Below are 12,746 nucleotides of genomic sequence, written 5' to 3' on the forward strand. Positions count from 1 at the left end.
ATCAAAAAAATCGGACACCTGGTGGCCCTATAAAAAGGCAATGTTAAAAGGGTGGCATTTGTTCCTCAACGTAGTGCGAATGTGCGTGCAAAGTTTCACCGCAATCGGACGCTGCGTTCATGACTTGGCACAGGCCACTCCTGCAAACTTTAGATGTCAATCTTAGCCAATCAGAATGAAATATGAAAAATTTAAAAGATCCGTCTTGATCACATGACTATAGAGATCATGTGTACCAATTTGTGTGAATTTTGGATACAATCTGGAGGAGTAATATCAGAAAATGTGTTTTACATACGTCGGCCTCCTGGTGGCGCTATAAAAGGCAGATGTAAAAATTGCAAGGCAAAGGTTTTTCCTTGGCCTCTAAGGAGTGCGCATACAAAGTTTTAAACAGATAGGTGCAGTCATAGGTAAAAACACGAATTGGCCTGTTATAGCGCCACCATGAGGCTGATTTGAAAATGTTTAAGTGGCATTTCTTTCTTGGCCAAATAGGAATGTGCGTGCAAAGTTTCATGGAAATTGCACGCTCTGTTCATGATTTGAGGCATTTTGTTCAAAACGGAGCACTCCTGCAAACTTTGGAAGCCAATCTTAGCCAATCAGGATGGAATATGAAAAATCTGAAAGACCTGTTTTGTTTAATGACTATAGAGATAATCTGTACCGATTTGCGTTATGTTTGGACAAAATCTGTAGGAGTACTGTCAAAAAATTTGTTTGGCAAAAAAGGCCTCCTGATGGCGCTATAACAGGCCCATGTGAAAATTCTGGGGCAGAGGTTCTGCTCTGTCATCCAGGGAGTGTGTGTGCACAGTTTCGCTGCGCTCAAGCCAATGGTGGCTGGACATTAGCTGTCCACATATGGACGGACAGACGGACAGGGTGCAAAACATAGTCTCGGCCATGCCTTCCAGCCTGGCGGAGACAAAAAACAATAACAAAGCTGCACGACTTAACTCATGAGTTCCACCCCTGGTTCCACCCTCCACACCATAGAGTCATAGCTCCACACGTGTTTGTAAATCTGCACCTGCGCTGCGCAACAAACAGAGCGCGCTGTAGTGGTTTTCCGCCTCCATCACACAGTTTCTATGGGAGTTGTAGTTCTCATTCCCCCGTCGGTCGAATTAATCCGAAAATGTAAAGCGGGTGGATGATTCCACATTAAAAGTGCACGCGTAATGTTTAATGAGTTGACAGAAAATACCTTCGGTTCATTTTTATCGTCGGATAAAAGCCCCCGGCGTGTGATACGAGCCGCTTGTTCAACTACAATACCCAACATGCACTTGGTGCCGAGAGCTCGGCAGTGTAAACATAAGTCCAGGAACATGAAAAGATCGGGTGACAGTGAGGGGGAGAAGAGAAGAAAGGTATTGATGGCGTTGTTTTTTCTCCCTTACGTCGGGCAAAAACATTATGAGCCGCTGTGTCGCTTCGCTGAATAGCTTGTGTTCCTAATGTGATGTTGCTGTTTACATTCTGAAGGCTGCAAAGCACCCACCTTCACCTTGTTGTCTCTGTTTCCTTTATTGTGCTTTCCTTTTTTTCTCCCTCTCATTCTACTACAGTTTTGAAGGGGATTAAAATGGAATAAAATGCTTAGATTTCGTATGAATAAACTGAAGCTATAAAGTCTTGGCTTTGCATAATTAAAAGACCCCCCCCCATCCATTTTGGCCACCCCCCTATATATATATATTATGTCAAAACGATACACATAGTAGTATGTACAGTAGTATGTAGGCTATTTATGAGAAATTACTAATGATAATGGTCTTTATTTATATAGAACCTTATATACATAGAAGAATGCAACTCAAAGTGCCTTACCCAAAAAAGAAAGATCATAAAAATCGATCTAGATTAGGAAAAGAACACGTACACTGCAACAGTTATCAGCGTATTTATTACATTTTTATTATATAAACAATATATAAATATATTAAAAAAATACATGAAATTTATAAAAAAAAAACAAGCCTAAACTGTAAAAGCATTATAATATCATACAAAGGCAATAAGTTAGTTAAATTGCATAATAGGTCTACTACTACTACTACTACTGTAGATAGGAGGAGGACAGCTGAGGAACTTATCTAGTATAAAGTTAATGTCAGTGTGCAGAGTGAAAGCCTCAGAGCTGGCAGTGTGCCAGCAGCCTACAGCTGCTCTACATACTGTCTGTACAGACACTATAGGATAAGGGCTGGAGTTTATTGTATGCTTAAACACCATAGGATGTTATTGATCTTTGCCTTGACTTCAGTATCTATTTAGAGATGGGGCAATATATCAGATTATAATAACCAATATGACAGATACTGTACATTTTAGAATATAATATCGCCTGTCGGGTGGAAACCTAGCTCACATGTCCCAGACTGTTACTTATCAGGATTCAAATTCAAGAACAGCAAAAGTAGCAGATCTACAAGCTCGAAACACGTCGCTTCGCGCCGCGTTTCGAGCTTGTAGATCTGCTACTTTTGATGCTTTTGTGTGACGTTGTGGTATGATCAAGTAGGCCAGTAGGGCGTTAATTTACGAAAAAAAAACACAAAAAGGTTTCTGCCCGACAGCAACGATATGAAAATTTAAATCAGTACAGTGGAAGATAGCCACGCACCTTGGAGGGGGGGACTAACATTACTGTCGTAGAGGCCAGGGGTAATTCATGCACATTTGGGAGGACGCTCAAGTCTTGTTAAAAAAATAAAAAAATAATATTGAAAGAATGAAATGATACTGGCAATATTCTTAGTTTCACAGTATCGTCCACAATTTTTATATTACATTTCCCCCCAATCGTGGCCTTATCTCTCTGTTGCATCCCTGTTAGCGTGTGTTATCATAAGATATATTAATATGAACCTGTCTGTTGCTGTGCAATTGTTATTACTGTGTATAGACACAGTGACTAGTGACATAACCATGCCTGCTGAACCTCTGGCTGCATGTGTGCTCAGATTGCAGACAACGTGATTTCCCTTTTTGTTTGTGTAAATGAAGATCTCTAGGCTAAGTTCATCATTGATCACCTTGTGTTATTGATACATGGTGTGATTGTTAGTGGATGTTGTTGTGTACTGCACTACACTCAGGCTCTCTGATGCTGAGGAACCAGTCTATACTGTACTGTACTGTACGTCTGTTTGTGGTTTGTGGTGAATGAGCAGGAAAGGAAGGAGGAACGGTCAATACATCCTATAGCTGTTTCTGTTGCTGTCTGTCTGTCTGTCTGTCTGTCTGTCTGTCTGTCTGTCTGTCTGTCTGTCTGTCTGTCTGTCTGTCTGTCTGTCTGTCTGTCTGTCTGTCTGTCTTTATGTCTACTTGTCTGTCTCTGTCTGTCTGTCTGTCTTTCTGTGCGTGCGTGCGTGCGTGCGTGCGTGCGTGCGTGCGTGCGTGCGTGCGTCTATCTGTCTGTCTGTCTGTCTGTCTGTCTGTCTGTCTGTCTGTCTGTCTGTCTGTCTGTCTGTCTGTCTGTCTGTCTGTCTGTCTCTGTTTGCTGCTTGTCTGTCTCTGTCTGTCTGTCTGTCTGTCTGTCTGTCTGTCTGTCTGTCTTTCTGTGCGTGCGTGCGTCTGTCTGTCTGTCTGTCTGTCTGTCTGTCTGTCTGTTTGTCTGTCTGTCTGTCTGTCTGTCTGTCTCCCTCTCTCTCCCTTGGCCTGCTGTCTGCTGTGCCACATGTGTTTGGATCATGTCAGACAGCGGTGAAACTATGTAGGACGTGGTTCCTCCTGTTTATGAAAGCAGCCATGGTGACCAGATGAGCGGCTCAGAGAGAGAACTCATTCCAGCTGGCTCTCTCTCTCTCTCTCTCTCTCTCTCTCTCTCTCTCTCTCTCTCTCTCTCTCTCTCTCTCTCTCTCTCTATCTCTCTCTCTCTCTCTCTCTCTCGGGGCAGGCAGGCAGTGTGCTGCATGCATGGACCCTATAATGGCTCAGCTTCCCCTCTTTCTTTCTTTCTTTCTTTCTTTCTCTTTCTTTTTTTTTTTGGACAAATACAAGGCAGAACAAGAGGGATTGTAATGGCAAAATGGCTTGAAAACCACAGAACAGCCAAATTAATGGGAGCAACGTACAGTACATCCCAGTCTCTTGTTAGCAGGCTCCTCCAGTGCTTTGCTGTTAACGGTATGAGTTATAACTGGAATACGTTGGACATGACTGTTGTGTCATCCTTTAACCCAAAACCGGGAACGCATCTGCGTAACCACTTTAACCATTATTTTATACTTTAGCTATTCAAAAATAGCAGATATACAAGTTCATAGCGCTATGAACTTGTATATCTGCAATCTTTTTTAAATTGTGCAAATTTGTGCAAATCTTTGAATATATCCACAAGTTTCCTAGGGCATTGTGGGCATCACTTCCTGTCGATTTGATCAGGTATCAGGGATCAAATCGACAGGAAGCTTCTGGGGGGGGGGGGGGGGGGGTCATTTTGGGAGGTCCTTCGCATGAAAAAAGTTTTTCAATAAAACTGTTAGGATTTAGAAGACATTTGTAGAATCCCCAGAAGCAAATATTTGAGTTACAAATGTTTACTTTAAAAAACATTTATATTCAAAGATGTGCACAAATTTAGACGATTTTTGAATAGCCAAAGTATACAAAAATTGTTAAAGTGGTTGAAATTTTAAATGACAGATGCGTTCCATTCCCGCATCTGTCATTGAATGGGTTGAATGGGTTAAAAAGGGTTTTTTGTTGTAATTTGGCACAATGTGAAACATGAGCTGTGATGGGTCCGCTAGCCAAGATTTGCATTAGTGTTGGGTGTTGCAGTCTATAAGTCAAACATACAAGTGGCATACAGGTGGCAGAGCACTTTTAGCTTTCCAGTGAAATTATATAGAACTATTAGGTTGGGATCCTTTAGGATTTTAACGATTCCGGTTCCTTTACGATTCCCTCTAAATGGTCCGATTCATTACCGTTCCCTTTAACAGTTCCTATGTTGAAACTATAAAAAATCAATATATTTTTGGCCTTCATTCATTGTAATTTGTTACATTTGTATACATACAATCACTGCATACATATTCTCATATCCTCAATGTTGGATCCGGTTCCGGATCCCATCCCTATATAGAACCAAGATCTGACTGTGTCAGGTGATTGTATTGTGACTTTGGATAAAAAGTCTTCCATGTTTAGCTTTTTTGTTTTGTCTTACAGTTAATTTGAAAATGCATGTTATTATTATTACAGCACAAGACATGCAAGTACTTGTGTTCATATACTGTAGTGCAGTGGTATATAACCAGTGCTTTCCAGAGTTTCCTATTTGGTGCCAGCATGGCAACGCAACTAACCCAACTTAAGTGTGTCGTACTACCCTGATGTAAACTGAAAATATCTCGTTACTCTTCATCATCATCATCATCATCATGGTTTCAGCCTGAGTTTCCTGTCATGCCATAGAGAGTGTGAAAGCAGCACTGACCCCTGTCCCTAACCCCAATGTTCTAACACTGTCTTTGATGCAGGCTAGCTGGCTGTCCCGCGTTGACATGTATAGAGTGCACTGTCGACACAGGAAGTGTGTATCTGCGTGCGTGCGTGCGTGCGTGCGTGCGTGCGTGCGTGCGTGTGTGTGTGTGTGTGTGTGTGTGTGTGTGCAGTGGTGTAGTAACTTTTACTTGTGACGGAGTATTTCTAGTGTATATTGTAGTAGTGATACTTTTACTTAAGTAAAATATCTGAGTACTTTTTCCACCACTCTGCGTGTGTGTGCGTGTGTGTGCGTGCGTGCGTGCGTGTGTGTGTGTGTGTGTGCATGCGTGCGCGTGTGTGTCTGTGTGTGTGTGTGTGTGTGTTTATGAGTGAGTGAGTGTGAGCTATGGGCTGAGTAATGATCACACGGGGTCACCAGATGTTGCGAGGAGGTCCTATACTCTCAGGCCTGGGCCTGGCCCATCCCTCAGATCAGCCTCATTGGTTTTCCTCTTGGTTGTGGCAGCCCCAGCGCAAGCTGTTTAGGGCATTTAATTCCTGAACACTCATTAAAATGGTTTGTGTTTCCCATGGCAATTCTGTTAAATTAACAACTAGCGAGGTAAAAGCTGATTATGTGGCCACACAGCCAGACATGGTTAATCAATCGCCCCCCGCCCGCCCCCGCCACGCCGCCCCGCCCCCCCCCAGCCTCCCTCCCACACACACACAAAATGTTAGCTGGGAGAATTAGTGTAAAGGTAACGATTTATGGCGACTAATGCCTGCGTCCTGTCATGTCGGGCCTGGTGTTTTAGCAAGAGAGAGGGGGGGGGGGTGTCGGATTCAGCGCATTCAGCAGCTTTGTGCTCCACCGGCCATCTTTTTCCTCCCTCTTAACCCCACACGCTACACGCCGCTCGCTCTATTAATGAGCCAATAATGGAGAAATAGTGTTGGGGTGTTGACATAAAACATGGGTAGGAAATACCTAAAGGCAGGGGCAAGCAGCACAAGCTCCCCAACAGAGATAGATTTACACCTGGGCCGGGGTTAGAAGAACGAAGGGGGGGGCGGAGGGAGATCTCGCGGCTTCATCGGACCCCATGCCGGCCGCGAGACGGCTGGAAAAAACCCAGGGCTTTGGGAAAAAATACAACCCCACCACGTCTGATAATGATACCATTACACTAATGGAAGCCGGGCAAATGAAGGAGAACCCAGACGCCCCCTTGCTTTATTACCAGAGGGGGCCATTTCCTCGCTGCATTCCTAATGGCTTGAGCACCCAGTATTGATCAGACCATCACGCCGCTAATCCTCAACAGAATTACTTATCGCCGGGCGAGGTGTCGATCCCCACAGCTCCCCTTTGCTCTGGCCCCCTACGCCGCTAAGGGAGGTGCCTGGTGGTGGTGGGACTGGGGACCGTTTATCCCCAGCCAATGATTTAGAGGGCCCAAGAAGGAGGCATGGATGATGGCGTCCTCCTGCATGGGCTTGGAAGGTCTTCATCTGCAGCAAGGGTCTGCTCCAGTGTTGATTTTGACACCAAATTTTATTTTATGTCATAGTCTTTTGAATAAAATTCCATTTAGTTTGAGTCATATTTTAGTCATCGGAAATGTTTCGTTTTTTATCTACCTAGTTTTAGTCGACTGAATATCATGAGATTTTAGTCGACTAAATCTACAGTTGATTTAGTCGACTAAAATTTATTTTGGCGGTGCCTTGATGGCGTCGTAATGGTGGTTTTTACACTTGGTTGCATGCTGAAAATAGCAGATCTACAAGCTCACAACTCGCAGCGCGGCGCGTTGTGAGCTTGTAGATCTGCTATTTTCAGAGAGCAACACGTTCCACTGCATGGATCCACTCGTCCCTCACTAACATTTTAGTCTAGTTTTTATTTGTTGACGAAACTGTCAATATATTTAGTCTTAGTTTTAGTCGTCATAGCTTAGTTTTTATTAGGTTTTTATTTAGTTTTCGTCAGTGGAAAAAGGTAGTCGACCAACAATTTTTTCTTCATAGTTGTAGTCGACGAAATCAACACTGGTCTGCTCTGGCTCAATGTGTTGCTGTTATTTCTGTCTTTGTCTGTAACTAAGAGCTGTGTGTGTGTTTGTGTTTGTGTGTGTGTGTGTGTGTGTGTGCGTGTGTGTGTGTGTGTGTGTGTGTGTGTGTGTGTGTGGGGGGGGGGGGCGGAGGGTGAACCCAACAGCTTTCATTTAATTAAGGAGAAGGCAACGATCTGGTTCCTCCCGTTTTATGTGTCCGAGAGAGAAGGGGGGAAGATGGTTTGTTGTTGTCTGTGCTAATTGAGCTGTGCTGTAAATAAGAGCAAGGCGGCTGGCTGCTGTGTTGTGATCAGCGTCAGTAGATCTGCAAAGCAGTGAGGAGGACAGACCCCGCTGGACTCTACATCATTCATCTAGACTAGAGAGCAGTGGTTCTCAAACTTTTTCATGTCAAGGACCTCCAAAATGATATCTATTTGGCCGCGGACCCCGCCATCTCAAATCTTTTTTTTGCCAGGGATTTTTCAAAAATAGCAAATCTACAAGCTCATAGCGCGGCACTTTATGAGCTTGTAGATATTTTTTAATAGCCTGCCTAAGTATAAAATATGGTTAAAGTGGTTAAAATGTTTGTGACGCTATATTAACTAACCCCCCTAGTACCCCACCAAGGACCCCTGGGGGTCCCCGGACCCCACTTTGAGAGCCAATGCTCTACATCATTCATCTAGAGCAGGGCTACTCAACTTAAGATGGCTCAGGGGCCACTCAGCAAAATACCAAAAGTCCAAGGGGCCGCAAGCTAAAAATGACGGTCCTATTTTGGATTTTTCGATTTTGTAACACACACTACGCATTGTTATTGTTATAAGAAAATGTACATTTTGACATCATATTCTTTTCACTGTACCTGTTTATTTTGTGTGTATGTCCAGTGGCATCAGTTCAGCAAAAGCTAAGGTATGGCAAGGTTAGGGTTGCCAACTCCCAGAGATTGAAATAAGGGACACCTACCCTGGGCGCGCGGCAAAGCCGCGCGGCCGAAAAAAATTGGTGTTCATACCCCCCAAAAAACCCGAAATGCATAGAAAACTATGCATTATACCTGTAACAATTGACGCACCTGTATGTATGTCTGTCTGTTTGTTTTTGAATTTTTTTTTAGCAACCCATATATTTGAACGGAAATGTATATTTTTATCCTGTGCTTAAAAAAATAAAAAATAAATAAATAAATATATATATATATATATATATTTTTTTTGGGCGGGTTTGACCACAAGGGGCCGCCAAGACGCTGCGTTGGGGCCGCATGCGGCCCGCGGGCCTCGGGTTGAGTAGCGCTGATCTAGAGCTAGTCTATACGTGGAATAATGTTTTACATTTTTTGTTCAAACGTAGGGCTCAAGAATATCGTATTAACAACATTTTACACCTAGATAATTAGTGTTTCTTTCCATCAGCACTTTTCTTGGGCTGAGGTGGAACTTCTGACTATGTTTTGGCCAATAAACTGCTATATGGCTTTTTAGGACAGTCAGTGTACAGTAACGGGATTCTCAACTTTTTAAAAATGATTTTAAAGGGATTGTTCACCCAAAATGTCTTATTTTCTATCAATTGCACACCCCATGAAGCCTTGACTTCATGGAGATTTTTTTGTTTTTGTCGCATTCCTTGAGCCAATAATTTGCTGACTCAAAGCTGACACTTTGAGTCTCCTACCGGAGCCGCCGCCGGTCATCAAATTATTGGCTTAGTAATGCGACAAAAAATAAAAAAATCCATGAATTCAAGTCTCTATGGTGTGTGTAATCGATCGAAAAATCATTTTGGGGGTGAACTATCCCTTTAAGAACTATCATTTCGATACGCATTAGGCCAGTGGTTCCCAAACGTTTACCTTGGAGTCCCCCTTCTTACATCTGACAAAATCGAGACCACCCTCCCCCCACACATGCATGCACACAAACACGTGTGTATTTCAGACTATTATTCAAACTTTTTGAAAATATTTGAAAACTAAAAACGATTAAATACCAGTGGTGGAAAAAGTACTCAAATGTTTTACTTAGGTAAAAGTATCAATACTGCAATGTCGAAGTACTCTGCTACAAGTAAAAGTCCGGAATTCAAAATTGACTTGAGTACAAAAGTACAAAAGTATTGGTATCAAGATGTACTTAAAGTACCAAAAGTAAAAGTACTAAAATGTTTGAAAATAGCAGATCTACAAGCTCACAGTGCGTCGCATTGTGAGCTTGTAGATCGGCTGTTTTCAAATAGCCTAGGTTTAAAATAAGGCTAAAGTGGTTAATGTATGTTTTATAATGTAATGATTTATATCTGCAAAGTAACTAGTATAACTAAAGTTTTCAAATAATTGTAGTGAAGTAAAAGTACAATATTTGCCTCTGAGATGTAGTGGAGTAGAAGTAAAAGTATAGACAATTGGAAATACTCCAGTAAAGTAAATGTACCTCAAATTTGTATTTAGTTACTTTACACCCCTGTTAAATACAGCTGATTAGCAACACACACACTTTAATTTTTATTTTTTTTACTGTAGCCTCAAGTCCACACTCTGTGTCCTTGGGATAAAGTCTTTGTGTAACAAAAAACAAAAAGAACGATTTTTATAAATTATACATGCGTTGCGTTATTTGAACATGATTGAGAGCGATGCAGCCATTAGGTCATTATCATTACAAATGGATAGGAGGGGTCAGGTTAAAGCAGAGTGCTCTGCTCAGGGCTTGTTGACTTGTCACATCCTTGGCCTCTTTACGGCCTCCCGCGCGCCGTGTGCATTCTGCATCCTCCAGGCTATTGGACAGCGTGGCATGATCCTACCATCATCAGACCCCCCCCCCCTCCCCTCCTCCTCCTCCTCTCCCAATCACCCCTGGCCTTGGCTAATCAAAGACTTTACCTTTAGGCTTCACATTTAGCCCTCTTCATTAGGAGGCCTACTCCTGTAGCCATAAAGATGTATTTATATATTTCCATTCGCTGTCGCTGGCCTGGGAAACTAGCTATTGATCCGGATATTTAGTCATTTCTTTCTGCGTGTGCCATCAATATTGTGCAAACATCCCCAGCTATATACGCGTGAGGGTTGACCTCAGTGCACTGGCCTCTGTTATTTTTTTTTTCTTCCCCCTCCCGCTCCCATTGGAGTTCAGTGATATACTATTCTGAAAAGTAAAATCAATGAATGAATATGAAGTTTTGCTGTGTAATATAGTGCTGGCCCCAAGGCCCCGGGTCTTTCATTGATCGGATATGTGCTCATTCAAGGCGGGGGGGAGTTGAGTTGATTAGTCTGCTGCTGAGCTCCCTAGCCCCCCCCCCCCTGCTTGTCTTTACCTTGTGTCGGCTATTTGATCTTTGGCTCGTATATTTGGTCTGCGTTGTTTACAGATCAGCTTGGCTGGCCAAGACACTCTTTTTTTTACCTAAGGCTCAGGCCCTATAAATGTCAATGTTGTGAAGGAGTGATTTTCTTTTTGGACTACTGTTACTCTTTTTGCTCCACTACTCACAGTGTAGTTCTGTGATCTGTGAGCGTTGTGTGTTACACATTTTCTGAACGAACGCGGGGTTTCTTATATCCATTGATATATCATCGTTCTTGACAGCGTTGGTCAGTCTATATAGACCCCAGACACTTAACTGTACAGCACTGACGTAGACGTAGTGTTTCCTGAAGATAAAATAACACTCCCAAGTTTTGTAGTTGTCTCTGAGATAGCTCTCTCTCTCTCTCTCTCTCTCTCTCTCTCTCTCTCTCTCTACTTGTTAGTAAATGACGACCTGTCAGCGTCCATATAGATTGGTACTCTAGATGTCAAGTCCATACCCGCTGATAAATGTGAGAATCTGTGCGAGTCTCTCTCTCTCTCCCTCTGTACCTCGGCTCCTAGGCCCTCCGTTTTTTTTATTGAGGCCTGTCTTAGACATTTTAAAGGTGCATGATGTCTACATTTGGTTTGCATCTGGAAGGATATCAACTTTTATGGCCCGGGCTCGCATTGTCTCGGGTCACATGGCTGAGCGGAGCCTGCCAGGGGCTCACATATGTGTTTAAGAGGGATCTGTGATCTTACTAAACATCAGAATGGAAAAGCCAGGGGGATGCCCTTATGGTAGGCATTACGGCTTGGCAGCGGGCTTGCCATGACTGAGAGCCGTATAGTGACTCATAAGCCCAGATCGGGCCATTTGCCATTCATGCATGATACGTCTGTGTGTTGTCTGAAAGGAAAAGGAACAGGAGGGCTTCACATTTTTTTTTGTGTGGATATTCTAGACTGTCAAAGGTGATGAAGACTGAGCGTAGAGCAGAAGAACCGAAGACACGATGTTACTCTGGTGGAAGATTTTCTTTTACGCTTCGTACAAACTTCAGTTTGAGTTCACAGAGCTATCAATAGCACCTCCCTGCATTGTCAGGATGAGGGCTGTGTGGGGACATAATACAACATATCTTACATCACCCCTATGTTTGATTATGAATTATAATTTACCATAAGTCATTTGTTAAAATATAATTTCCCCATCTTTTCAATATGATATTTTTTTCTGATTTAGAAACATTATAAAGTGTATTCTAGTTGATAACTATCAGTCTGAGGAATGCAAAATCATGAAAATGTTTAAACACGTCACTGCCCATTAAAACCAGGGATAAGCATCTGTGTCATTTTAGATTTTAGGTGTTGGCTATTCTAGCAGATCTACAAGCTCACGGCGCGTCACTTTGTGCCGCACTGCGAGCTTGTAGATCTGAAAAAAAAAGAATAATCGTGAAAATGGGTTCTCCGTCATTGTTCTTTTGCTAGTTCATCATAACCCATCCAACATTGTGTTCACGGCTACAACATCACTGTGTCTGTCCGCTATGCCAAAATGCTGGGTGTATTTTCCCCCCTCTCTGTGTGTGTGTGTGTGTGTGTGTGTGTGTGTGTGTGTGTGTGTGTGTGTGTGTGTGTGTGTGTGTGTGTGTGTGTGTGTGTGTGTGTGTGTGTGTGTGTGTGTGTGTGTGTGTGTGTGTGTGTGTGTGTTTGTTTGTTTGTGTGCGTGTACAAAGCAGCAGTCACTAGGAGTGTCTGTCCAAACAGCTCTTGACAAGCCGGTGTGTCTGACAGGGCCTACCTAGCACCTCACATTAGTGTCCAAGCATCGTCAGCAGTGTCAGCGCGTTCTCAAACAAGCCCCCCCCACCCACCCCCCACCCCGCAACCCGCAACGTGGATCATGTAAAGTGGGCCATCC

General features: G+C 43.1%; 1 protein-coding gene across 2 annotated transcripts in view; it reads left to right on the forward strand.

Moving 5' to 3' along the window:
- The first annotated feature begins 1,336 nt into the window (after window positions 1-1,336).
- Window positions 1,337-12,746, forward strand: part of fto (FTO alpha-ketoglutarate dependent dioxygenase) — a 243,943-nt gene continuing 232,533 nt past the window's right edge. For both annotated transcript variants that reach the window (XM_080427366.1, XM_080427365.1), the window contains exon 1: window positions 1,337-1,379. In XM_080427366.1, coding sequence (XP_080283492.1) covers window positions 1,338-1,379 — 42 coding nt within the window. In that variant the 5' untranslated portion in view covers window position 1,337. The remainder of the gene's footprint in view (window positions 1,380-12,746) is intronic.

The sequence above is a fragment of the Gymnoscopelus braueri genome (genome assembly GCF_963280865.1).
Source record: "Gymnoscopelus braueri genome assembly, chromosome: 1".
Lineage (NCBI taxonomy): Eukaryota > Metazoa > Chordata > Actinopteri > Myctophiformes > Myctophidae > Gymnoscopelus > Gymnoscopelus braueri.